At 45.6% G+C, this 27,901-nt stretch overlaps 1 protein-coding gene across 4 annotated transcripts in view; it reads left to right on the top strand.

Annotated features, from left to right (window-relative positions):
* The window catches only part of LOC141106563 (NACHT, LRR and PYD domains-containing protein 3-like), a 92,366-nt gene that overhangs the window by 31,283 nt on the left and 33,182 nt on the right, over positions 1-27,901 (top strand). For all 4 annotated transcript variants that reach the window (XM_073597431.1, XM_073597433.1, XM_073597430.1 and 1 more), the window contains 2 exons: positions 1,777-1,893; positions 20,047-20,217. In XM_073597431.1, the coding sequence (XP_073453532.1) occupies positions 1,777-1,893; positions 20,047-20,217 (288 nt within the window). The remainder of the gene's footprint in view (positions 1-1,776; positions 1,894-20,046; positions 20,218-27,901) is intronic.

The following is a 27,901-nucleotide window of genomic DNA, read 5'->3' as shown; positions in this document are numbered from 1 at the left end:
GACAATTTAGCAAAAAAAACAATGTTTTTTACTTTCTGCTATAAAACACATCAAATAAAAAATGTTAAAAAATTTAATTTCTGCATTAATTTAGGCCAAAATGTATTCTGCTAAGAAGACACTGGCCACCGCCCACACCCATAACTGTCCTTCACAGTAAGGAGCACATGGAGGGCATATACATACAAGAAAAGGACAATTCCATAGCTCAACTCACCAACCAGTCTGCTGACCAACCAAATTTACCTGTCTAACCGTATGTTAAAAGCAGGGGTTTAGTTAGCACACATTTGCAAACGCATGTGAAAGCTGCAAGGCCTCGTCAAGGCACCCTGTATTACTTGCAGTCCTAACACTAAATTTAGTGTGCTAAAAAAGTAAAAAAGTGTGCTAACTAAACCCCTGCTTTTAACATACGGTTAGACAGGTAAATTTGGTTGGTCAGCAGACTGGTTGGTGAGTTGAGCTATGGAATTGTCCTTTTCTTGTATGTATATGCCCTCCATGTGCTCCTTACTGTGAAGGCCAGTTATGGGTGTGGGCGGTGGCCAGTGTCTTGTTACCGTTTGTATTTTTGGGTCGGGGACACACTGGACGCCTTTGCTGCTATTGCTAGGTGTCCAGTGTGTGTCCTGTCCCTTTAAGGGGGCTAGGGCGGCCTCCAGGCTCACCTGTCTCACACCTATCCATTCAATGCATGTGCTTCCACTGTGGAGACACTTATAAATTTAGTGTTAGGACTGCAAGTAATACAGGGTGCCTTGACGAGGCCTTGCAGCTTTCACATGCGTTTGCAAATGTGTGCTAACTAAACCCCTGCTTTTAACATACGGTTAGACAGGTAAATTTGGTTGGTCAGCAGACTGGTTGGTGAGTTGAGCTATGGAATTGTCCTTTTCTTGCAAAATGTATTCTGCTACATATTTTTGGTAAAAAAAATCCCAATAAGCGTATATTTATTGGTTTGCACAAAAGTTCTAGGGTTCAAAAACCATGGGATATATATATCTATGGAATTTTTTGTTTTTCTTTAATAGTAATGGTGGTAATCAGCGACTTATAGTGGGACTGCAATATTGCAGCAGACAAATTGGACACTAAATGACACTTTTTTGGGGATCAGTGACACTAATATAGTGATCAGTGCTACAAATATGCACTGTCACTGTACTAATGACACTGGCTGGGAAGGGGTTAACATCAGGGGCGATCAAAGCTTTAAATGTGTTCCTATGGAGTGCTTGCTAACTGTGGAGGGTTGTGCTTGTACTGTTGGAAGGCAGAGATTCATGTTCCTGCTTAGCAGAAACACAGGATCACTTCCTTCCCTACAGACAGAATGGCGATATGCCTTGTTTACATAGGCAGAGTGCCATTCTGCTACTCTTGGGAATGATTGGCGGGTCCGCTGGACCTGCTGAATGGCTCCCGCTGTGATCGATCACAGCAGGAGTTGGTGGCTGGCAGCAGGCATCCGTACCCCAGACCCGGAAGTGCAAAATCACATACCTGTACAGAGAGCCACCTTGCTGCCATATATGAATTGTATACGGTTAGCAAGCGAGAGCAGAAAATAAAACCAATCACTGATCTGATAAAAAAGGGTGTATTGATTTAATCTATATTCAGGTGATGTGAATATGGCAAGTTTGGGGGGTGGGGTGGGGTCAGGGACATATTTTGGCAATTCTACCTTGGGTATAGGAGAATCTTGCTCTGGCAATGGGTAGTGGACAATCACATGTAATGTCTTTGTATTATCTTTTTTTCTTGTAGTTTTGAGAATGTGATTTCCCCAAACTATGAACCGAACACCATTACATTTTTTCTTTATAAAGTATCTCTTGATCTTTCCTGGTTGGCTCACCCACAGAGTAATATCAGGGTATTAAGGTAAGACAATGTCTATTTTTTGCATAGATATAGAAATGTTAAGCAGTTTATATATTGGTTTTCTCCAGTGCTTCCTTGTATCCTCAGTTATTTTTCATTCCGGTGGATGGAGCTTCTTCTCTCACCTGTCCACTTTGCTCTTGTATTTTCCTTTTTCTTTGCTTCTTAGATTAGAAATGGATTCTTCATAAATGTGAAGTGGCGGCCCGTCCATCCATGCATCCTACCCCCTGATCTACATGTAGGGCGCTGGACCATGGATTCCAATGGGGGGGTTGAAGCACATGATTAGAGCCAGAGGCTCTAATAGGGTTCAAAAAAGGGTGGGCTCCAGGCGCAGAGCACTGTGCCCCAAGCCCACCCAGTTATGTTACTAGTTAATAGTGAATGAATATTCGCTATCGCCATACTGATCCTCCTCCAGACCAATCAGGAATCGGTCTTGAGACCCGTCACCCGATTGGCTGAAAGGACATGGTGATTCTATTGGAAGTCACCATGATGCAGAAGAGGAGGAGAGGACACAGGAGCCGCTGCCTGCTGCCCGTAGGAGTCCGCAGCCTGCCCAGTGCCTGTAGGAACCCACAACCCACCCGCCGCCCATAGGAGCTCGCAACCCACCCACAACTTAAATGGGGTTTAAAAAAATTCTTCATCAGTTTAGGCCAATAGGTATTCTTCCATATATTTTTGGTAAAAAAATAAAAATCACAATAAGCATATATTGATTGGTTTGTGCAAAAGTTATAGCGTCTACAAAATAGGGGATAGATTTATGGCATTTTTATCATTTTATTTTTTATTTTTACTAGTACAGGCAGTGATCTGGGATTTTTAGCAGGACTGCGACATTGCAGCGGACAGATCGGACACTTTTTTGGGACCATTGGATGAGCCGAACACCCCCCTGTTCGGTTCGCACCAGAACTTGCGAACAGGCAAAAAATTTGTTTGAACACACAAACACCGTTAAAGTCTATGGGACATGAACATGAATAATCAAAAGTGCTAATTTTAAAGGCTTATATGCAAGTTATTGTCATAAAAAGTGTTTGGGGACCTGAGTCCTGCCCCAGGAGACATGGATCAATGCAAAAAAAAGTTTTAAAAATGGCCGTTTTTTCGGGAGCAGTGATTTTGTTAATGCTTAAAGTCAAACAATAAAAGTGTAATATCCCTTTTAAATTTCGTACCTGACAGCAAAATGACATTTCAAAGGAATAAAAGTCATTTAAAACTACTCGCGGCTATTAATGAAGTGCCGGTCAGACAATACACATAAGTTCATTGATAAAAAACGCATGGGAATTCCCCACAGGGGAACCCCGAACCAAAATTTTTAAAAAATGACATGGGGGGTCCTCCTAGATTCCATACCAGGCCCTTCGGGTCTGGTATGGATATTAAGGGGAACCCCGGCCAAAATGTAAAAAAAAATGGCGTGGGGTCCCCCTTAAAACCAAAATTTAAAAAAAAATGACGTGGGGGATCCCCTTAAATTCCATACCAGGCCCTTCAGGTCTGGTATGGATTTTAAGGGGAACCCCGTGCCAAAATAAAAAAAAAAATGGCGTGGGGTCCCCCTAAAAATCCATACCAGACCCTTATCCGAGCACGCAACCTGGCAGGCCGCAGGAAAAGAGGGGGGACAAGAGAGCGCCCCCCCATCCTGAACCATACCAGGCCGCATTCCCTCAACATTGGGAGGGTGCTTTGGGGTAGCCCCCCAAAACACCTTGTCCCCATGTTGATGAGGACAAGGGCCTCATCCCCGCAACCCTGGCCGGTGGTTGTGGGGGTCTGTGGGCGGGGGGCTTATCAGAATCTGGAAGCCCCCTTTAACAAGGGGACCCCCAGATCCCGGCCCTCCCCCCTGTGTGAAATGGTAAGGGCCTACCGTTTCACTAAAAAAGTGTAAAAAATGTTAAAAATGACAAGAGACAGTTTTTGACAATTCCTTTATTTAAATGCTTCTTCTTTCTTCTATCTTCCTTCAGTTTCTTCCTCCATCTTCTTCTGGTTCTTCTGTTTTTTTCCTCCGGTGTTCTGGTCCAGCATCTTCCTCTGCAGCGTCGGCGTCTTCTTCCCTTCTTCTCCGGGCTGCTCCGCATCCATGATGGCATGGAGGGAGGCTCCCGCTGTGTGACGCTTCTCTCTTCATCTTCTTCTCTTCATCTTTTTCTCTTCATCTTCTTCTCTTCATCTTCTTGTCTTCATCTTCTTTTCGGGCCGCTCCACATCCATGATGGTAAGGAGGGAGGCTCCCGCTGTGTGACCCTTCTCCTCTTCTGACGGTTCTTAAATAATGGGAAGCGGGGCCACCCGGTGACCCCGCCCCCCTCTGACGCACGGTGACTTGATGGGACTTCCCTGTGATGTCACGGGGAATGCCACAGGGAAGTCCCGTCAAGTCCCCGTGCGTCTGAGGGGGGCGGGGTCAATGGGTGGCCCCGCCCCCGTTATTTAAGAACCGTCAGAAGAGGAGAAGCGTCACACAGTGGGAGCCTCCCTCCATGCCATCGTGGATGCGGAGTGGCCCGAAAAGAAGATGAAGAGAAGAAGATGAAGAGAAGAAGATGAAGAGAGAAGCGTCACACAGCGGGAGCCTCCCTCCATGCCATCATGGATGCGGAGCGGCTTGAGGAGAAGAAGGGAAGAAGACGCCGACGCCGCGGAGAAAGATGCCGGATGAGAACACCGGAGGAAGAACCAGAAGTACCAGAAGAACCAGAAGAAGAAGAAGATGGAGGCAGAAACTGAAGGAAGATAAAAGAAAGAAGAAAGAAGAAGCATTTAAATAAAGGAATTGTCAAAAACTGTCTCTTGTCATTTTTAACATTTTTGACAGTTTTTTTGTGAAATGGTAGGGGTACAAAACCCTTACCATTTCACACAGGGGGGCCGGAATCTGGGGGTTCCCTTGTTAAAGGGGGCTTCCAGATTCCGATAAGCCCCCCACCCGCAGACCCCCACAACCACTGGCCAGGGTTGTAGGGATGAGGCCCTTGTCCCCATCAACATGGGGACAAGGTGTTTTGGGGGGCTACCCCAAAGCACCCTCCCAATGTTGAGGGCATGTGGGCTGGTACGGTTCAGGAGGGGGGGTGCTCTCTCGTCCCCCCTCTTTTCCTGCGGTCTGCCAGGTTGCGTGCTCAGATAAGGGTCTGGTATAGAGTTTTGGGGGGACCCCACGCCGTTTTCTTATTAAATTTTGGCGCGGGGTTCTCCTTAAAATCCACACCAGACCTGAAGGGTCTGGTATAGATTTTGAGGGGGACCCCAAGCCTTTTTTTTTTTTTTTAATATTGGCCGGGCTTCCCCTTAATATCCATACCAGACCTGAAGGGCCTGGTATGGAATTTAGGGGAACCCCCCACGTCATTTTTCTTTTTAAATTTTGGTTAGGGGTTCCCCTGTGGGGAATTCCCATGCCGTTTTTATCAAAGAATTTTTATGTGTATTGTCGGACCGGCAATTCATTAATAGCCACGGGTAGTTTAAATGACTTTTTTTCCTTTGAAATGTCATTTTGCTGTCAGACTGTTCTAAACACGGGAAACATGCGCCCCTTTACAGGCATACTATAGACACCCCCCAGGTACGAAATTTAAAGGGATATTACACTTTTATTGTTTGACTTTAAGCATTATTAAAATCACTGCTCCCAAAAAAACGGCCATTTTTAAAACTTTTTTTGCATTGATCCATGTCCCCTGGGGTAGGACCCAGGTCCCCAAACACTTTTTATGACAATACCATGTGTCATGAACCTTAGAATACTGGATTGTCATGAAGCTTGGAATAGTGGCTGATTCATAATGCTGGGAAAAATACTGTTAGGAGATGCTGATGTCAATTCCAGCCACCTGTCTGTCTGTTGCCTGCTAGAATGTGTATTGTAAATAAGTCTACTATGGGATCTAAGAGTCATTAGATCCCCATTGTTGTTTGTGTTAATTAACTCTGCTATTGTGTGAAGAAGAGTCTGTGTTGATTTGTGATAATGTTGATTGTGTTTTCTGAGCTACAAGACGGCCAGTCTGGCCTAAAGGTCATGTCGGTGTCATCTAGGCTGTCTAAAGGGATTAGTTAATTAGCCTATGTTGATTAGGTTTCTGGTCACAGGTGTATGTTCAGAGTAATATGAGCAGGAGGTATACACCTCCTCTTTTACTGTATAAAAGAGCCCGTATTCCTTGCAATAAAAGAGATTCCTGGTTGAACTTACATACAGCCTGCCTGGTGTTTGTTCTGAGCTACACAACTGGATTAGAATGGCACATAGCTGTAGTTCTAGTCCCAGAGCATCGGATGACCGAACCATCAGATGTTGCGATCTGCAATCTGATTCTATAGCTGCAGAGGAGTGCCGGGAGAGTGGAACCGAGCGAGCAGGGGCTCGTTACACCATGAATATAAGCCTTTAAAATTAGCACTTTTGATTTCTCCCATAGACTTTTAAAGGGTGTTCCGCGGCATTCGAATTTGCCGCGAACACCCCAAATTGTTCGCTATTCGGCGAACTTGTGAACAGCCGATGTTCGAGTCAAACATGAGTTAGACTCGAACTCGAAGCTCATCCCTAGTGGTCAATAAACTCTAAAGGAGTGTTTCCACTCACCTTGTGAAAAGGGTTACCGAGCAGTCCTCTTCAGACTCTTCTAAAGAGAAGATACGGATGAACATGACTGCAAGAATGCTGCATTGCTCAATCAACCAAGGATAAAGATGACAATGCCTAACAGGTTGTCACATTCATTATGTAGTCAATACACTCTAAAGGAGTCGTTTCCACTCACCCTGTGAAGGGACAGGATCCAGGAAGTTGGCATGTCTCCTGCCTAGCTCGTATAAAGTTTGGGCTGTCCATCCTGCTCCGCTGGGATGTGGTCCCTGTGTTTACATCCTAAATGCATCATTTATCAGGGAGCCCCTCTGCTGGTCTGTGGGGTGGCATATGAGGTGTAAATCACTCTCAACGGGGAAGCAGTGCAATATCATGGCTGGAGTGGACACTTGCCTTAATATTAATCAATATGAATGTTTAATGCTCAATTTTTTTTGCCTGTCTTCTGCAGAAAAACAAATGCCAACCCCAAATAAAGACCAGTGGTACAAAAGAAGGTAGGGGACAGTGCCCATCTGCTTTCTAGGCAAACAGCACTGGCAGGGAAGGGGTTACCATAAGGGGCGATCAAAGGGTTAACTGTGTTCCCTGCAAGTGTTTTCTAAATGTGTGGGAGATGGACTGACAGGAAGAATGCAGAGATCCGTGTTCCTGCTTACAGAACGGGGATCTGCCTTGTTTACATAGACAGATCCCCATTCTCCCAACTTTTGAACTTCAGAATGAGGGACACTTGAGGAAGGAAGTAACCTTGCATAGCACGCCACGGCAAATGTGGGCATGGTCAAACTCATTAAACAAACCTTGGGCTTCCTTGTACCTATAAAACATGCTTTTATTATTGTTCCACAAGCAAGAGTCTCATGGATACATACAAGCCCCAGCACATTCATTTAAATAAAAGGGTGCAGGGTTTTGGAGTATATTATTACGTACAGAGTGCAGGGTTCTGGGATGAGCTACATACAGAGTGCAGGGTTTTGGAGTGTATTATGTACAGAGTGCAGGTTTCTGGGGTGAGCTGCGTACAGAGTGCGGGGTTCTGGGGTGAGCTGCGAACAGAGTGCAAGGTTCTGGGATGAGCTACGTACAGGGTGTAGGGTTCTGGGATGAGCTATGTACAGGGTGCAGGGTTCTGAGATGAGATATGTATAGGGTGCAGGGTTCTGGGATGAGCTATGTCTAGGACAGAGATCATATAAACACTGTACATACACTGATAGGCTGGAGATCGTATATACACTGTACATACACTGATAGGACGGAGATCATATATACACTGTACATACACTGACAGACCAGAGATCATATATACACTGTACATACACTGATTGGCCGGAGATCATATATACACTGTACATACACTGATAGGCCAGAGATCATATATACACTGTACATACACTGATAGGACAGAGATCATATATACACTGATAGGATGGAGATCATATATACACTGTACATACACTGATAGGACAGAGATCATATATACACTGTACATACACTGACAGACCGGAGATCATGTATACACTGTACATACACAGCAATAACCTCAGCAACTCCTCCCCTAAACACAACTCCTCTCCTCTGCCCCAATATTTAGCCCTCCACCCTCCCCAAAGCTTCACCATCCTACCCATGGTTACCTTTCTGGCTTATTGTTGGCTCCAGAACTTCCCCGCCAAGGTAGGAGAATGGGGATCACACTGCTGCAGCTCACCAAGCACTTCCCTCCCTCCTCCTGCCATTGAACACTCTGCACTCTGCCTGCACTTGTCCCCTGAGCAGAGCAGGCAGGCTGCTGTAGGAGTCGGGAGAGTTTTTACTTTCACTTTCTAACACAGAAGCCGGTTGTGTATTTTGTCAGAACACCTGGCTTCTGTGTTTTAACCACTTGACGACCGCCTCACGCCGATGTACGTCAGCAAGGTGGCACGGACAGGCAAAATCACGTACATATATGTGATTTGCCTTCCGCGGGTGGGGGGTCCGATCGGACCTCCCCGGTGCCCGAGGCGGTCGTCTTTTGTTCCCCGGCCATCGGAGGTGAGGGGGAGGCCCTCCATTCGTGGCCCCCCCTCGCGATCGCTGCCGGCCAATGGGAACATTCCTTTGCTGCTGTATGCTAAACAGCAGCAAAGGAAATGATGTCATCTCTCCTCGGCTCAGTAATTTCCATTCCGGCCCGAGGAGAGAAGACATGTGAGTGAGTGCACCAACACTACACAACACAGTAGAACATGCCAGGCACACAAAACACCCCGATCCCCCCCCCAATCACCCCCCCTGTCACAAACTGACACCAGCAGGTTTTTTTTTCTGATTACTGCATTGGTGTCAGTTTGTGACAGTTACAGTGTTGGGACAGTTAGTATTAGCCCCCTGTAGGTCTAGGATACCCCCCTAACCCCCCTAATAAAGTTTTAAACCCTTGATCACCCCCCGTCACCAGTGTCGCTAAGCGATCATTTTTCTGATCGCTGTATTAGTGTCGCTGGTGACGCTAGTTAGGGACCTAAATATTTAGGTTCGCCGTCAGCGTTTTATAGCGACAGGGACCCCCATATACTAACGAATAAATGTTTTAACCCCTTGATGGCCCCCTAGTTAACCCTTTCACCACTGATCACCGTATAACTGTTACGGGTGATGCTGGTTAGTTCGTTTATTTTTTATAGTGTCAGGGCACCCGCCGTTTATTACCGAATAAAGGTTTAGCCCCCTGATCGCCCGGCGGTGATATGCGTCGCCCCAGGCAGCGTCAGATTAGCGCCAGTACCGCTAACACCCACGCACGCAGCATATGCCTCCCTTAGTGGTATAGTATCTGAACGGATCAATATCTGATCCGATCAGATCTATACTAGCGTCCCCAGCAGTTTAGGGTTCCCAAAAACGCAGTGTTAGCGGGATCAGCCCAGATACCTGCTAGCACCTGCGTTTTGCCCCTCCACCCAGCCCACCCAAGTGCAGTATCGATCGATCACTGTCACTTACAAAACACTATACACATAACTGCAGCGTTCGCAAAGTCAGGCCTGATCCCTGCGATCGCTAACAGTTTTTTTGGTAGCATTTTGGTGAACTGGCAAGCACCAGCCCCAGGCAGTGTCAGGTTAGCGCCAGTAGCGCTAACACCCACGCACGCACCGTACACCTCCCTTAGTGGTATAGTATCTGATCGGATCAATATCTGATCCGATCAGATCTATACTAGCGTCCCCAGCAGTTTAGGGTTCCCAAAAACACAGTGTTAGCGGGATCAGCCCAGATACCTGCTAGCACCTGCGTTTTGCCCCTCCGCCCGGCCCAGCCCACCCAAGTGCAGTATCGATCGATCACTGTCACTTACAAAACACTTAACGCATAACTGCAGCGTTCGCAGATTTAGGCCTGATCCCTGCGATCGCTAACAGTTTTTTTGGTAGTATTTTGGTGAACTGGCAAGCACCAGCCCCAAGCAGCGTCAGATTAGCGCCAGTACCGCTAACACCCACGCATGCAGCATACGCCTCCCTTAGTGGTATAGTATCTGAACGGATCAATATCTGATCCGATCAGATCTATACTGGCGTCCCCAGCAGTTTAGGGTTCCCAAAATCGCAGTGTTAGCGGGATCAGCCCAGATACCTGCTAGCACCTGCATTTTGCCCCTCTGCCCGGCCCAGCCCACCCAAGTGCAGTATCGATCGATCACTGTCACTTACAAAACACTTAACGCATAACTGCAGCTTTCGCAGAGTCAGGCCTGATCCCTGCGATCGCTAACAGTTTTTTTTGTAGCTTTTTATTGAACTGGCAAGCACCAGCGGCCTAGTACACCCCGCTCGTAGTCAAACCAGCACTGCAGTAACACTTGGTGACGTGGCGAGTCCCATAAGTGCAGTTCAAGCTGGTGAGGTGGCAAGCACAAGTAGTGTCCCGCTGACACCAAGAAGACAAACACAGGCCCGTCGTGCCCATAGTGCCCTTCCTGCTGCATTCGCCAATCCTAATTGGGAACCCACCACTTCTGCAGCGCCCGTACTTCCCCCATTCACATCCCCAACCAAATGCAGTCGGCTGCATGAGAGGCATGTCCTCCCGAGTACCCCTACCCAACGAACCCCCCAAAAAAGATGTCGTGTCTGCAGCAAGCGCGGATATAGGCGTGACACCCTCTATTATTGTCCCTCCTGTCCTGACAATCCTGGTCTTTGCATTGGTGAATGTTTTGAACGCTACCATTCATTAGTTGAGTATTAGCGTAGTGTACAGCATTGCACAGACTAGGGCACACTTTCACAGGGTCTCCCAAGATGCCATCACATTTTGAGAGACCCGAACCTGGAACCGGTTACAGTTATAAAAGTTACAGTTACAAAAAAAGTGAAAAAAAAAAAATATATATATAAATTAAAAAAAAATAGTTGTCGTTTCATTGTTCTGATTCTCTCTCTCTATTGTTCTGCTCTTTTTTACTGTATTCTATTCTGCAATGTTTTATTGTTATTATGTTTTATCATGTTTGCTTTTCAGGTATGCAATTTTTTATACTTTACCGTTTACTGTGCTTTATTGTTAACCATTTTTTTGTCTTCAGGTACGCCATTCACGACTTTGAATGGTTATACCAGAATGATGCCTGCAGGTTTAGGTATCATCTGGGTATCATTCTTTTCAGCCAGCGGTCGGCTTTCATGTAAAAGCAATCCTAGCGGCTAATTAGCCTCTAGACTGCTTTTACAAGCCGTGGGAGGGAATGCCCCCCCCACCATCTTCCGTGTTTTTCTCTGGCTCTCCTGTCTCAACAGGGAACCTGAGAATGCAGCCGGTGATTCAGCCAGCTGACCATAGAGCTGATCAGAGACCAGAGTGGCTCCAAACATCTCTATGGCCTAAGAAACCGGAAGCTACGAGCATTTTATGACTTAGATTTTGCCGGATGTAAATAGCGCCATTGGGAAATTGGGGAAGCATTTTATCACACCGATCTTGGTGTCGTCAGATGCTTTGAGGGCAGAGGAGAGATCTAGGGTCTAATAGACCCCAATTTTTTCAAAAAAGAGTACCTGTCACTACCTATTGCTATCATAGGGGATATTTACATTCCCCGAGATAACAATAAAAATTATTAAAAAAAAAAAAAAATGAAAGGAACAGTTTAAAAATAAGATAAAAAAGCAAAAAAATAATAAAGAAAAAAAAAAAAAAAAAGCACCCCTGTCGCCCCCTGCTCTCGCGCTAAGGCGAACGCAAGCGGCAGTCTGTCGTCAAACGTAAACAGCAATTGCACCATGCATGTGAGGTATCACCGCGAAGGTCAGATCGAGGGCAGTAATTTTTGCAGTAGACCACCTCTGTAAATCTAAAGTGGTAACCTGTAAAGGCTTTTAAAGGCTTTTAAAAATGTATTTATTTTGTTGCCACTGCACGTTTGTGCGCAATTTTAAAGCATGTCATGTTTGGAATCCATGTACTCGGCCTAAGATCATCTTTTTTATTTCATCAAACATTTGGGCAATATAGTGTGTTTTAGTTCATTAAAATTTAAAAAAGTGTGTTTTTTTCCCCAAAAAATGCGTTTGAAAAATCGCTGCACAAATACTGTGTGAAAAAAAAAATGAAACACCCACCATTTTAATCTGTAGGGCATTTGCTTTAAAAAAATATATAATGTTTGGGGGTTCAAAGTAATTTTTTTGCAAAAAAAAAATAACTTTTTCATGTAAACAATGAGTGTCAGAAAGGGCTTTGTCTTCAAGTGGTTAGAAGAGTGGGTGATGTGTGACATAAGCTTCTAAATGTTGTGCATAAAATGCCAGGACAGTTCAAAACCCCCCAAATTACCCCATTTTGGAAAGTAGACACCCCAAGCTATTTGCTGAGAGGCATGTCGAGTCCATGGAATATTTTATATTGCGACACAAGTTGCGGGAAAGAGACAATTTTTTTTTTTTTTTTTGCACAAAGTTGTCACTAAATGATATATTGCTCAAACATGCCATGGGAATATGTGAAATTACACCCCAAAATACATTCTGTTGCTTCTCCTGAGTATGGGGATACCACGTGTGAGACTTTTTGGGAGCCTAGCCGCGTACGGGACCCCGAAAACCAAGCACCGCCTTCAGGCTTTCTAAGGGCGTGAATTTTTGATTTCACTCTTCACTGCCTATCACAGTTTCAGAGGCCATGGAAAGCCCAGGTGGCACAAAACCCCCCCAAATGACCCCATTTTGGAAAGTAGACACCCCAAGCTATTTGCTGAGAGGTATAGTGAGTATTTTGCAGACCTCATTTTTTGTCACAAAGTTTTGAAATTTGAAAAAAGAAAAAAAAAATGTTTTTTCTTGTCTTTCTTCATTTTCAAAAACAAATGAGAGCTGCAAAATACTCACCATGCCTCTCAGCAAATAGCTTGGGGTGTCTACTTTCCAAAATGGGGTCATTTGGGGGGTTTTGTGCCACCTGGGCATTCCATGGCCTCCGAAATTGTGATAGGCAGTGAAGAGTGAAATCAAAAATTTTCACCCTTAGAAATCCTGAAGGCGGTGATTGGATTTCGGGGCCCCGTACGCGGCTAGGATCCCAAAAAGTCCCACCCATGTGGTATCCCTGTACTCAGGAGAAGCAGCTAAATGTATTTTGGGATGCAATTCCACATATGCCCATGGCCTGTGTGAGCAATATATCATTTAGTGACAACTTTGTGCAAAAAAAAAAAAAAAAGTGTCACTTTCCCGCAACTTGTGTCAAAATATAAAATATTCCATGGACTCAATATGCCTCTCAGCAAATAGCTTGGGGAGTCTACTTTCCAAAATTGGGTGATTTGGGGGGGTTTTGTGCCACCTGGGCATTCCATGGCCTCCGAAACTGTGATACGCAGTGAAGAGTGAAATCAAAAATTTACACCCTTAGAAAGCCTGAAGGCGGTGATTGGTTTTCGGGGCCCCGTACGCAGCTAAGCTCCCAAAAAGTCCCACACATGTAGTATCCCTATACTCAGGAGAAGCAGCTGAATGTATTTTGGGGTGCAATTCCACATAGGCCCATGGCCTGTGTGAGCAATATATCATTTAGTGACAACTTTTTGTAAATATTTTTTTTTTTTTGTCATTATTCAATCACTTGGGACAAAAAAATAAATATTCAATGGGTTCAACATGCCTCTCAGCAATTTCCTTGGGGTGTCTACTTTCCAAAATGGGGTCATTTGGGGGGGTTTTGTACTGCCCTGCCATTTTAGCACCTCAAGAAATGACATAGGCAGTCATAAACTAAAAGCTGTGTAAATTACAGAAAATATACCCTAGTTTGTAGACGCTATAACTTTTGCGCAAACCAATAAATATATGCTTATTGACTTTTTTTTACCAAAGACATGTGGCCGAATACATTTTGGCCTAAATGTATGACTAAAATTGAGTTTATTGGATTTTTTTTATAACAAAAAGTAGAAAATATCATTTTTTTTCAAAATTTTCGGTCTTTTTCCGTTTATAGCGCAAAAAATAAAAACTGCAGAGGTGATCAAATACCATCAAAAGAAAGCTCTATTTGTGGGAAGAAAAGGACGCAAATTTCGTTTGGGTACAGCATTGCATGACCGCGCAATTAGCAGTTAAAGCGACGCAGTGCCAAATTGGAAAAAGACCTCTGGTCCTTAGGCAGCATAATGGTCCGGGGCTCAAGTGGTTAAAGTGAAAGCTCTGAGCTGTGAGCACACAGCTAACCATGGCTGAAAACAATAATGCGGGACATACCTCCTTCACAGCGGGACAAAGGAGCAGATGCGGGAATGTCCTTCCCAATCCGGGATTGTTGGGAGGGATGTCTACAGGATTTTGGAACAAACATTGTTTGTGAGGGCCTCAAACATCCAGACTACACCCTGCCACAGGTGAGGTCAGGATTATAGAATAATGTGTATAATAAACTGCAGGACTCTGAATAAAACTCATTTCTGAAGGTCTCAGACATTGATTGTACCCAGGCAGTCAGTCATCAAAACTCCTTTTTGACCGCTGTTAGAAATCACGGGGCCCCGTACAGCCTACCTGACGGGGTCCCCCTAGACCCCACCCCTAACCCAGTCCTGCCAGCTACCAATGTTTTCTTGGGACTAAGAGCTGTTTTTGGCAGCTCAGTCTTTGTGCACAGGGGGCGCTCTCTTACATAAACATGACCTGCCAAGCGAGGCACATGTGCGGCGTGTGAGTGTTAAAGCCCAGCTTTTTGCCCCTGAACATATGGGTTACTGGGGTATAAAGGGGTTAAAGGACAGTGGTTAGCCCCCAATGCAAGTGTAAAGTAGTGTCTCCCTATACTTGTCATCAGCATTATGATAATCACTCAGCACAGTAGGTGCTGTATGGCTCTGTCAGTGTCCATGGCTGTTGTGTGCTGACTCTCTTACGGCTAGGGTTGTCACCTTTTCTTCAAGACAAACCCCAACACTTTAGCGGCACACAGCAATTTTTGTTATACATTAGGGATGAGCCGAACACCCCCCTGTTCGGTTCGCACCAGAACATGCGAACAGGAAAAAAGTTCGTTCGAACACGCGAACACCGTTAAAGTCTATGGGACACGAACATGAATAATCAAAAGTGCTAATTTTAAAGGCTAATATGCAAGTTAATGTCATAAAAAGTGTTTGGGGACCTGGGTCCTGCCCCAGGGGACATGGATCAATGCAAAAAAAATTTTTAAAAACGGCCGTTTTTTCAGGAGCAGTGATTTTAATAATGCTTAAAGTCAAACAATAAAAGTGTAATATCCCTTTAAATTTCGTACCTGGGGGGGTGTCTATAGTATGCCTGTAAAGGGGCGCATGTTTCCTGTGTTTAGAACAGTCTTAAAGGAAAAAATTCATTTAAAACTACCGCGGCTATTGCATTGCCGCCAATACACATAGAAGTTCATTGATAAAAACGGCATGGGAATTCCCCAAAGGGGAACCCCGAACCAAAATTTAAAAAAAAAAAAAGACGTAGGAGTCCCCCTAAATTCCATACCAGGCCCTTCAGGTCTGATATGGATATTAAGGGGAACCCCGGCCAAAATTTAAAAAAAAATGACGTGGGGTTCCCCCTAAAATTCCATACCAGACCCTTCAGGTCTGGTATGGATTTTAAGGGGAACCCCGCGCCAAAAAAAAAAAAAAACGGCGTGGGGTCCCCCCAAAAATCCATACCAGACCCTTATCCGAGCACGCAACCTGGCAGGCCGCAGGAAAAGAGGGGGGGACGAGAGTGCGCCCCCCCCCTCCTGAACCGTACCAGGCCACATGGCCTCAACATTGGGAGGGTGCTTTGGGGTAGCCCCCCAAAACACCTTGTCCCCATGTTGATGAGGACAAGGGCCTCATCCCCACAACCCTGGCCGGTGGTTGTGGGGGTCTGCGGGCGGGGGGCTTATCGGAATCTGGAAGCCCCCTTTAACAAGGGGACCCCCAGATCCCGGCCCCCCCTTGTGTGAAATGGTAAGGGGGTACAAAAGTACCCCTACCATTTCACTAAAAAACTGTCAAAAATGTTAAAAATGACAAGAGACAGTTTTTGACAATTCCTTTATTTAAATACTTCTTCTTTCTTCTATCTTCCTTCATCTTCTGGTTTTTCTGGTTCTTCTGGCTCTTCTGGTTCTTCCTCCGGCGCTCTCGTCCAGCATCTCCTCCGCGGCGTCTTCTATCTTCTTCTCCTCGGGCCGCTCCGCACCCATGGCATGGGGGGAGGCTCCCGCTCTTCTCTTCATCTTCTTCATCTTCTTCTCTTCTTCTTTTCTTCTCTTCTTCTCTTCTTCTCTTCTTCATTTTCTTCTCCGGGCCGCTCCGCACCCATGCTGGCATGGAGGGAGGCTCCCGCTGTGTGACGGCGCTCCTCGTCTGACAGTTCTTAAATAACGTGGGCGGGGCCACCTGGTGACCCCGCCCCCCTCTGACGCACGGGACATGACGGGACTTCCCTGTGGCATTCCCCGTGACGTCACAGGGAAGTCCCGTCAAGTCACCGTGCGTCAGAGGGGGGCGGGGTCACCGGGTGGCCCCGCCCCCCGTTATTTAAGAACTGTCAGACGAGGAGCGCCGTCACACAGCGGGAGCCTCCCTCCATGCCAGCATGGGTGCGGAGCGGCCCGGAGAAGAAGAGAAGAAGAGAAGAAGATGAAGAGAAGAGCGGGAGCCTCCCCCATGCCATGGGTGCGGAGCGGCCCGAGGAGAAGAAGATAGAAGACGCCGCGGAGGAGATGCTGGACAAGAACGCCGGAGGAAGAACCAGAAGAACCAGAAGATGAAGGAAGATAGAAGTAAGAAGAAGTATTTAAATAAAGGAATTGTCAAAAACTGTCTCTTGTCATTTTTAAAATTTTTGACAGTTTTTTAGTGAAATGGTAGGCCCTTACCATTTCACACAGGGGGGGGCCGGGATCTGGGGGTCCCCTTGTTAAAGGGGGCTTCCAGATTCCGATAAGCCCCCTCCCGCAGACCCCCACAACCACCGGCCAGGGTTGTGGGGATGAGGCCCTTGTCCTCATCAACATGGGGACAAGGTGTTTTGGGGGGCTAACCCAAAGCACCCTCCCAATGTTGAGGGCATGTGGCCTGGTACGGTTCAGGAGGGGGGGCGCACTCTCGTCCCCCCCCTCTTTTCCTGCGGCCTGCCAGGTTGCGTGCTCAGATAAGGGTCTGGTATGGATTTTTGGGGGGACCCCACGCCGTTTTTTTTTTTTGGCGCGGGGTTCCCCTTAAAATCCATACCAGACCTGAAGGGTCTGGTATGGAGTTTAGGGGGAACCCCACGTCATTTTTTTTTTTTAATTTTGGCCGGGGTTCCCCTTAATATCCATATCAGACCTGAAGGGCCTGGTATGGAATTTAGGGGGACTCCTACGTCTTTTTTTTTTTTTTAATTTTGGTTCGGGGTTCCCCTTTGGGGAATTCCCATGCCGTTTTTATCAATGAACTTCTATGTGTATTGTCGGCAATGCAATAGCCGCGGTAGTTTTAAATGAGTTTTTTCCTTCAAAATGTCATTTTGCTGTCAGACTGTTCTAAACACAGGAAACATGCGCCCCTTTACAGGCATACTATAGACACCCCCCAGGTACGAAATTTAAAGGGATATTACACTTTTATTGTTTGACTTTAAGCATTATTAAAATCACTGCTCCTGAAAAAACGGCCGTTTTTAAAAATTTTTTTTGCATTGATCCATGTCCCTTGGGGCAGGACCCAGGTCCCCAAACACTTTTTATGACAATAACTTGCATATTAGCCTTTAAAATTAGCACTTTTTATTTCTCCCATAGACTTTTAAAGGGTGTTCCGCAGCATTCGAATTTGCCGCGAACACCCCAAATTGTTCGCTGTTCGGCGAACTTGCGAACAGCCAATGTTCGAGTCGAACATGAGTTCGACTCGAACTCGAAGCTCATCCCTATTATACATATATTTTGCTAATAAATAAAATTTCTAATCATATGAAGTTAATGTATGTTCTCCCTGTGCCTGCGTGGGTTTCCTCTGGGTACTCCGGTTTCCTCCCACACTCCAAAAACATGCTAGTAGGTTAATTGGATCCTGTCTACATTGTCCCTAGTATGTATGAATGTAAGTTGGGGACCTTAGATTGTAAGCTCCTTGAGGGTAGGGACTGATGTGAATGTACAATATATATGTAAAGCGCTGCATAAATTGACAGCGCTATATAAGTACCTGAAATAAATAAAATAAATAAATAAAATAACAAGAGTCCCTCTTTACATCAGAGTCCACAGAGTTCACCTTTTACATCTGAACTAGCAGAGTTCCCTTTCACTGTAAGGGGGGACTCTGCAGACTCTGATGTAAGGGAGAACTCTGAGGACTCTAACATAAGGGATGCTCTGGAAACCCTGATTTAATGGGGAACACTGAGAACTCTGATGTACGGAGAGGACTGTGATGTAAGGGGGAACACTGTGGCCTTTGGTGTAAAGGGGAACTCTGAGAAACCTGCAGGAGAGAGAAGGGGGAGACTTCAGTAACAGACAGGGATGGATGGTGAGCTCACTCACCCCTTGTCAGTCAGCACCTCTCATCCAAATGTATCTGAGGCTGCTGGACTTCAAATTTCCGGCTCCCACTTTCCTTTTCTTAGGCACATAGGTGTGCCCAGCCCATTGCATTAGGGTGTGCACCCCAATGCTCAAACACACATGCCTTTCTCTGCAGCATTAGTCAGTGAATGAATGGGAAGTGCTCTGTGCTGAGCAGCTCCCTGTTCATTCACAAACTGAAACATAGTAATCAAAGTTTATTATGCTTCAGTTATGATTTAACACAGTGAGAGTGTTCACTGTGTCCATTTAGAAAGGGAAGGGGCTGGTAAATGACATATTGATGAGCCCCTTCCCCCCAGTCTCTATCCTGAAACATCCCCCGCAGCAGCCGGGGGGAGAGGAGAGGAAGGAAGTTAGCACCAGTGGGGGAGCCTGGGCAGTAGGAGAAATCGGGACAGTACGGACTGATTAGGGTTTGCCCAGGCACACCTGGCACACCCCCTGCACACGCCTATGCTTAGGCACAGCCCTGGGGATTGGAGTGTGGGCAGACACAGAGGGGTAGGGGCGGGAGGAAGAGGTGCAGATTGAGCCCTCTCTCCTCTCCAGTCTGTGTGTCTTTGAGGGGGGATTGTTAGTGATGGCTTTGGGCAGCATGAAAGAGAGTGTAACAGACACTCTCAGCTTAGACAACTGCAGCCAGCAACCCTGTTGGGAAACCATAGTCCAGTCTGAATAAGATGTCTGGGTTTCAGGCAGTCTAAAACCCGGATGCATTATTCCAAACCCGAACTGTCCGGGTGAATCCCGGACAGGTGGCAACCCTAGTTACGGCTGTACTGTTACAGTCTGAAACACACAGTACAGCCATAAATTATCAAAGCCAGCACCCAACAGCCATGGACACTGTGACAGAGTCATACAGCGCCTGCTGTGCTGTGTGATTACCATAATGCTGATGATCATAAAATAAGCACAGTGAGACATCTGGGGACTCAGAAGCAGATATTAGTGTAACTCACAGTGCAGCCACAACATCCGCCGCTGACGACATTAGACTTGCTGGTCCCTGCTGTCAGGCACTTCACATCAGGGAGGGAGCGGAGCACTTACATGCAATCACTCCACCAGGGAGGACAGTGGGCAGCTGGTCGGAACTACAACATGCGGCACAGAATTATGTACCTGCACCCCGCAATAGAAAAAAAGTCCCTCCTCTGCACTCACCTACTGGGCCCCACTGTTGGCCTGATAGGACCCATAAAAATGTAATTATACACCCCCCTAAGCAAGTAGGAAGGGGGGTGTAGTTTAGGAAGCCCTTTTTCTTATTTGGGAGAAATGAACTGCCCGAGCCCCCCTGTTTAGCTGATGGGGCCTGGGCCCACTACAACAGGACCAGTTGTACTGCCTTATCAGCAGCCCTGTTTGTGAGGATCTCTGACATTGACTGTACCCAGATGGAGCTGAGCTGAGATTACACTGTAAATGTTTTTCCTCTACAGATTAATAGGCTGTTGGTTGACTCCTTCATGCTGTGATGTCCTCCGCTCTCTTCTAATCACAAACCGATCTCTCATCAGTCTGGATTTATCTGGGAATGAATTGAAGGACTCTGGAATTAAACTTCTGTGTGAGGGACTCAGAGATCCACGCTGTACCCTACAGAAACTTAGGTAAGAATTACACTATAAACTAAACTTTTTAACAATTTGCAGAACTGTAAATTAAAATTCCACTGTGAACATTTCAGACAACTGAGTGGTACCATATAGGAATGTTTGTGTGTTTTTATTTTTCTCTGCAGCATCGACTTTTGTAGTTTGACTTCCTTGAGCTGTATTGACCTCCGATCTGCCCTTATTGCCAATTGATCTCTCACCATACTGGATTTATCACTGAATCCTCTAGAGCAGGGGAGTCAAACTCAATTTCATTGCAGACCGGATCAGCATTATGGTTGCCCTCAAAGAGCCTGTTGTATCTGTAAGACTACATGTCCACTGCACCCCACCCCCCTTACATCAGATATCAAGAGCCCCTCCACCACCAGAAGAAAAGGACCAGAGAAGGGTGGGAGTCAGCTGCTGGAGTCTGCTGAATGCTGAGACCTAGGGAAGGCAGAGGTGAGGGGATGCTGCTGCTGCACAGAGAGGCACATGGTCTGTAGGACAAGTTCTGTCCTCCTTTCTGCTGCTGACTGCTGAGATAGGGGATTAGGGAAGAGCCTCTCTGCAGCTGCATGGAGAAGCACAGAATTTGGCAGAGGAATTCTGTCCTCCTGTTTGCTGTCGACTACCGAAACAAGGTGGAGGTGGAGACGAGGGGGTGCCACAGCCGCAGGAGAGGTGCAAGATCCACATGAAATGTCCTGGTGGGTGGGATTCGGCCCAAGGGCTTTGTGTTTGACACATGTGGACACTGGAATAAACCTTCTTTGTGAGGGTCTCAGACATCCAGGCTGTACCCTGCAGGTACTGAGAGGAGAATTATACTATAAATGAAATATTGACATGCCAGACTATGGAATAAACTTTTTTAGGGTTGCACACATCTGGACTGTACCCTACAATATGATCAGTGTGTAGTGGTTACTCCCGCACTATCACTGTGTGTAGACTGGGTGGTCGGGGGCAGTGGCGTAGCGTGGGGGGTGCAGAGGGTGCCGTGGCCCCGGGCGCGACATTTAGGGGGGCGCCAGTATGTGTCACTGGCTGCCTCCTCCTAATTTCTAATTTCTGTGTCCCCGGGCTCCTGCCGCCATGTTAAGTGTCCGGCGCCCTGTGATTGGGCGTATGGGGGTCATGTGAGGCGTAGGGCTGGCCTGTCCCCGATCGCTCCTGAAGTCCCGCCTCCGCACATGACCCCCCATACGCCCAATCACAGGGCGCTGGACACTGAACATGGCAGCAAGCAGAGCGCAGGGGAGAGAAGAATGTGAGCCGCCGATGTCTTTTCCTCCTCATCCGGATCGATGCAGCCAGGATAAGAAGGTTAGTGAGACTCCCTCATGAGAGTCTTATTACTGGGAGGGGGAGGGGGGCGAGAGAGAGAGAGACTGTAGGCAGGACAGTGTAGTATAGTAGTTAGTGTAGTGTAGTTTAGTATGGAGGTCAGTGTAGTGTAGTGGTCAGCATGGGGGGCAGTGTAGTGGACAGTGTAGTATGGTGATCAGTATAGTGTAGTATAGTGGACAGTATAGTGGTTAGTGTAGTATAGTATAGTGGTTAGCATAGTGGTCAGTATAGTGTAGTTTAGTATGGAGGTCAGTGTAGTGTAGTATAGTGGTTAGTGTAGTGGACAGTATAGTGGTCAGTATAGTGTAGTGGACAGTGTAGTGTAGTATGGTGGTCAGTGTAGTGTAGTATAGTGGTTAGTGTAGTGGACAGTATAGTGGTCAGTATAGTTTAGTGGGCAGTGTAGTGTAGTATAGTGGTCAGTATAGTATAGTGGTCAGTGTAGTGTAGTATGGTGGTCAGTATAGTGGACAGTGTAGTATGGTGGACAGTGTAGTGTAGTATGGTGGTCAGTATAGTGGTTAGTGTAGTATAGGATAGTGGTCAGTATAGTATAGTGGTCAGTATAGTGTAGTTTAGTATGGAGGTCAGTGTAGTGTAGCGGACAGTGTAGTATGGTGGTCAGTATAGTGTAGTATGGTGGACAGTGTAATGTAGTATAGTGGACAGTGTAGTATGGTGGTCAGTATAATGTAGTATGGTGGACAGTGTAGTATGGTGGACAGTGTAGTGTAGTGGACAGTGTAGTATAACAGACAGTGTAGTATAGTGGTCAGTGCAGTGTAGTATGGTGGTCAGTATAGTGTAGTATAGTGTAGTTTAGTATGGAGGTCAGTGTAGTGTAGTGGACAGTGTAGTATGGTGGTCAGTGTAGTATAGTGGTCAGTGTAGTGTAGTATAGTGGACTAGTATGGTGGTCAGTATAGTGTAGTATAGTATACAGTGTAGTGGACAATATAGTATAGTGGACAGTGTAATATAGTGGACAGTGTAGTATAGTGGTCAGTATAGTGTAGTATAGTGGTCAATGTAGTATAGTGGACAGTGTAGTATGGTGGTCAGTATAGTGTAGTATAGTGGTCAGTGTAGTGTAGTATAGTGGACAATGTAGTATAGTGGTCAGTATAGTATAGTATAGTATAGTGGTCAGTGTAGTGTAGTATAGTGGTCAGTGTAGTGTAGTATAGTGGACAGTGTAGTATAGTGGTCAGTATAGTGTAGTATAGTGGTCAGTGTAGTGTAGTATGGTGGTCAGTTTAGTGTAGTATAGTGGTCAGTGTAGTGTAGTATGGTGGTCAGTGTAGTGTAGTATAGTGGACAGTGTAGTATGGTGGTCAGTGTAGTGTAGTATAGTGGACAGTGTAGTATGGTGGTCAGTGTAGTGTAGTATAGTGGACAGTGTAGTATGGTGGTCAGTGTAGTGTAGTATAGTGGACAGTGTAGTATGGTGGTCAGTGTAGTGTAGTATAGTGGACAGTCAAGTATAGTGGTCAGTGTAGTATGGTGGTCAGTGTAGTGTAGTATAGTGGACAGTATAGTGTAGTATAGTGGTCAGTGTATTGTATTATAGTGGTCAGTGTAGTGTAGTATAGTGGACAGTGTAGTGTAGTATAGTGGACAGTGTAGTATGGTGGTCAGTATAGTGTAGTATAGTGGACAGTGTAGTATAGTGGTCAGTGTAGTGTAGTATAGTGGACTAGTATGGTGGTCAGTATAGTGTAGTATAGTATACAGTGTAGTGGACAGTATAGTATAGTGGACAATATAGTATAGTGGACAGTGTAATATAGTGGACAGTGTAGTATAGTGGTCAGTATAGTGTAGTATAGTGGTCAATGTAGTATAGTGGACAGTGTAGTATGGTGGTCAGTATAGTGTAGTATAGTGGTCAGTGTAGTGTAGTATAGTGGACAATGTAGTATAGTGGTCAGTATAGTGTAGTATAGTATAGTGGTCAGTCTAGTGTAGTATAGTGGTCAGTGTAGTGTAGTATAGTGGACAGTGTAGTATAGTGGTCAGTATAGTGTAGTATAGTGGTCAGTGTAGTGTAGTATGGTGGTCAGTTTAGTGTAGTATAGTGGTCAGTGTAGTGTAGTATGGTGGTCAGTGTAGTGTAGTATGGTGGTCAGTGTAGTGTAGTATAGTGGACAGTGTAGTATGGTGGTCAGTGTAGTGTAGTATAGTGGACAGTGTAGTATAGTGGACAGTGTAGTATGGTGGTCAGTGTAGTGTAGTATAGTGGACAGTGTAGTATGGTGGTCAGTGTAGTGTAGTATAGTGGACAGTGTAGTATGGTGGTCAGTGTAGTGTAGTATAGTGGACAGTGTAGTATAGTGGACAGTCAAGTATAGTGGTCAGTGTAGTATGGTGGTCAGTGTAGTGTAGTATAGTGGACAGTATAGTGTAGTATAGTGGTCAGTGTATTGTATTATAGTGGTCAGTGTAGTGTAGTATAGTGGACAGTGTAGTGTAGTATAGTGGACAGTGTAGTATGGTGGTCAGTATAGTGTAGTATAGTGGTCAGTGTAGTGTAGTATAGTAGACAGTGTAGTATGGTGGTCAGTATAGTGTAGTATAGTGGTCAGTGTAGTATGGTGGTCAGTGTAGTGTAGTATAGTGGACAGTATAGTGTAGTATAGTGGTCAGTGTATTGTATTATAGTGGTCAGTGTAGTGTAGTATAGTGGACAGTGTAGTGTAGTATAGTGGACAGTGTAGTATGGTGGTCAGTATAGTGTAGTATAGTGGTCAGTGTAGTGTAGTATAGTGGACAGTGTAGTATGGTGGTCAGTATAGTGTAGTATAGTGGACAGTGTAGTATGGTGGTCAGTATAGTGTAGTATAGTGGTCAGTGTAGTGTAGTATGGTGGTCAGTGTAGTATGGTGGTCAGTGTAGTATAGTGGTCAGTGTAGTATGGTGGTCAGTATAGTGTAGTATAGTGGACAGTGTAGTATGGTGGTCAGTATAGTGTAGTATAGTGGTCAGTGTAGTGTAGTATAGTGGACAGTGTAGTATGGTGGTCAGTATAGTGTAGTATAGTGGACAGTGTAGTATGGTGGTCAGTATAGTGTAGTATAGTGGTCAGTGTAGTGTAGTATAGTGGACAGTGTAGTATGGTGGTCAGTATAGTGTAGTATAGTGGACAGTGTAGTATGGTGGTCAGTATAGTGTAGTATAGTGGTCAGTGTAGTGTAGTATAGTGGACAGTGTAGTATAGTGTAGTATAGTGGTCAGTGTAGTATAGTGGACAGTGTAGTGGACAGTATAGTGTAGTATAGTGGTCAGTGTAGTATAGTGGTCAGTATAGTGTAGTATAGTGGACAGTGTAGTGGACAGTATAGTGTAGTATAGTGGTCAGTGTAGTATAGTGGTCAGTATAGTGTAGTATAGTGGACAGTGTAGTGGTCAGTATAGTGTAGTATAGTGGACAGTGTAGTATAGTGGTCAGTGTAGTATAGTGGTCAGTATAGTGGTCAGTGTAGTATAGTGGTCAGTGTAGTATAGTGGTCAGTGTAGTGGACAATGTAGTGTAGTGGACAGTGTAGTTCTCAGTGTAGTGGTCAGTATAGGAATCAGGTAGGTCAGTACTATTGTATTTGAAGGGACTCAGGGATAGCTAAAAGTCCACAGGTTGGGGGGGCGCAAATTACTTGCCTTACCCTGGGTGCTGACAACCCATGCTACGCCACTGGTCGGGGGTCCAGCTGCTGGGAGGACTCAGGAGCCTATGGGTAGCTATATGAATGAGTAAATTGTATTATGTGAGCACTACTGGGGACTTACAAGGGGGAGACTCCCACATGTAGCCATTTCTCCCTGAAGACAGCAGTGTGCTTAAGTCTTCATCCCCTCCCTGGGAGATCTTCTGAGAGTCAGCTGGATGGGCTGGTTAGGGCTAGTCTGGAGGACTGGAGTGGAGGAGTTAGCCTGGAGGGCTAGTGAAAGGGGCAGCTGCAGCCTGGTGGGTTGGCAGTGCCTGAAGAGGTGGTGCTGGGATCAGCAGCCACAGGAAGAAGAGTACAAGCTGGTCACTAGTTTTTTGACAGAAATAAAAAGATGTATCTCTGCGCTGTGGTGGGACGGCAGCTGACACAGATAAGTAATATACCAAACTTATAAATAATCTTAAGAAAAAGTGTGTAGTGCCAAAAATAAATGAACAGCGATGAGATGTGAATACTGTGTTATAAATGGACAGCACAAAGTCCAAAAAAGTGTTAAAGTGAAAAATGCTAAAGTGAAAACAAATAATATTATATTTTTATCAAGAGGTCCCTCCTCAGGACCCCTTGATAACGTCCTATTGGACGAAAAGCTTTGGGGAGGAGACACTTGTGCTAACTTCAGGCCACTGACCGATACCGGGTCAGCAGTGGCACCCATTGTCATATGTTTTTATGATTTGTTTTATTTTGGCTTTTAACACACAAACCCAATAAATACTACACTATGGAGACTTCATCTGGCTCCCGGTGACCTTTATTTACTACAGCTACATCTGGATGGTGCGAGTTGCTGAACAGCCTTCCCCATAACAGATGGCGGATCTACACTGAGTGCGTGTTTTGCTGCTGTAATGGCAGCCAGCTTTTCCGGTGAGTGTCCATTTCACAGGGGTGCGGTGGATGAATCTGGAGCACTGTACTGGATCACCTCTTCACTTTTCAAGTCACCACCAATTATTTGTGCACATCTTTGCACTGAACTATTGTGTTTTCATCAATAAGTTTATATTGCTGATCCTATCATGGGACTGTGCATTTAAACCTATATTTTGCACTATATTGTTTTTTTTATTGTTTATTTACATCCACAAGATTGGACTTTTATATACACTGTATATTTTTTTTCACTTTAGCATTTTTTACTTTAACGCTTTTTTGGACTTTATTTCAATGTGATGTCCATTTATAAAACAATATTCACATCTCATCGCTGTTCATTTATTTTTGGCGCTACATACTTTTTCTTTAAATGGTTTTAAACCCTTTACAACCACTTTACACTACAGGCAAGCCTATAATTAGGCTTACCTGTAGCTGCACTGGATATCTCCTAAACCAGCACGGTTTAGGAGATATCCCTGTATTTGCATCTACCGACGTCATCGGCACATGTGCACTTAAGCCAACTGAAGCAATGGCACGTACGTACATGTACATTCGCGGGAGTGACATCATCTCGACTCTGGCCAATCACAGCGCCGGAGCTGCGATACCCGGAAGTAACTCCAGAGAGATGTCGCCGGCCGGAGGGGGAGACAAGGACGGCTGCGGGGGCTTCGTTCTCAGGTAAATAATTCATAATGAGCTAGTATGCTATGCATACTAGCTCATTATGCCTTTTGTCTTGCAGGGTTTTTTTTACCCGGGTTAATAACCACTTTAACTGTATTTTTTTTGCTACACAACAAGGGGTCTTGGGTTCCTGCTTGCAATGGGACATTGCTAAAAATCTGACTGAGAACCTGTCAGATCTACAAACAGTGATTCAGCTGGAGCCAGCAAGTGTGTGCAGGAGGAGTGTAATGGATACTGGCTACATGTGGCAGTCTCCCCCTTGTAAGTCCCCAGTAGTGCTGACCTACTCATGCTCTCTTGATCCTGTGCCTCCAGGAAGGGCTTCCTCCATGTGTTGTGGCATAATCCTTCCAGCATCTGAGCCCCGGCACAAAGTCACCCCCCCAAACTAGGGGCACTTCTGAGGGCCACCAACAGCTTCCTTAGCACTATATCTCCATCTTCCACCCGACTGCCCGTGCTGGCATGGCCCATGTCTATTTATGAGGTAAACTTTGCCCCCTGTCAGTCCACTACTGGGGATTGTCTGAGGCCTCATAAATATTCCAGGCAGCTCCTCCTAACCTACACCCACCAGCTTTAGAAGATTCTACAACCTTCTAGACCAGGGGGAGGCACCAAAGGAGCTGTCAGGATGAGTCATCCAGTCACTGAACCCTGACCTATATTCACAGCTCGGGCTTAGCCCTGAGATAACTAAATTTTGCCTACACTAACAAAACCTATACTACATCTAGCACACACTAGAGGGTTCTACACTGAGAAGAGAGAGAAGAGGTGTAAAGAGCAAAAAGGCTCAAATAGACCACAGTCCTGTCCCTGACACAGTGAAGATTTTTAATTTAGCTTCTCATGCCTTTACTCAAGAAACATCACTCTTGAAAAATGCTCTTAATTTTGCGCCCACCAGTTTACCCAATTCTTTCACACGTCTTAAATTTTCATAAACCACAGTTATTTCATTAAAGAACTTTCAGCCTTCAAAACATATAACCCCACACCTGTTCCTGAGCTGATGTCAGCCCCCTGAAGTGATGATGACA

Source organism: Aquarana catesbeiana, linkage group LG08, assembly GCF_042186555.1.
Source record: "Aquarana catesbeiana isolate 2022-GZ linkage group LG08, ASM4218655v1, whole genome shotgun sequence".
Taxonomy (NCBI): Eukaryota; Metazoa; Chordata; class Amphibia; order Anura; family Ranidae; genus Aquarana; species Aquarana catesbeiana.
Note: the sequence above shows the minus strand (reverse complement) of the source record. Positions and strands in the feature narration are given on the sequence as shown.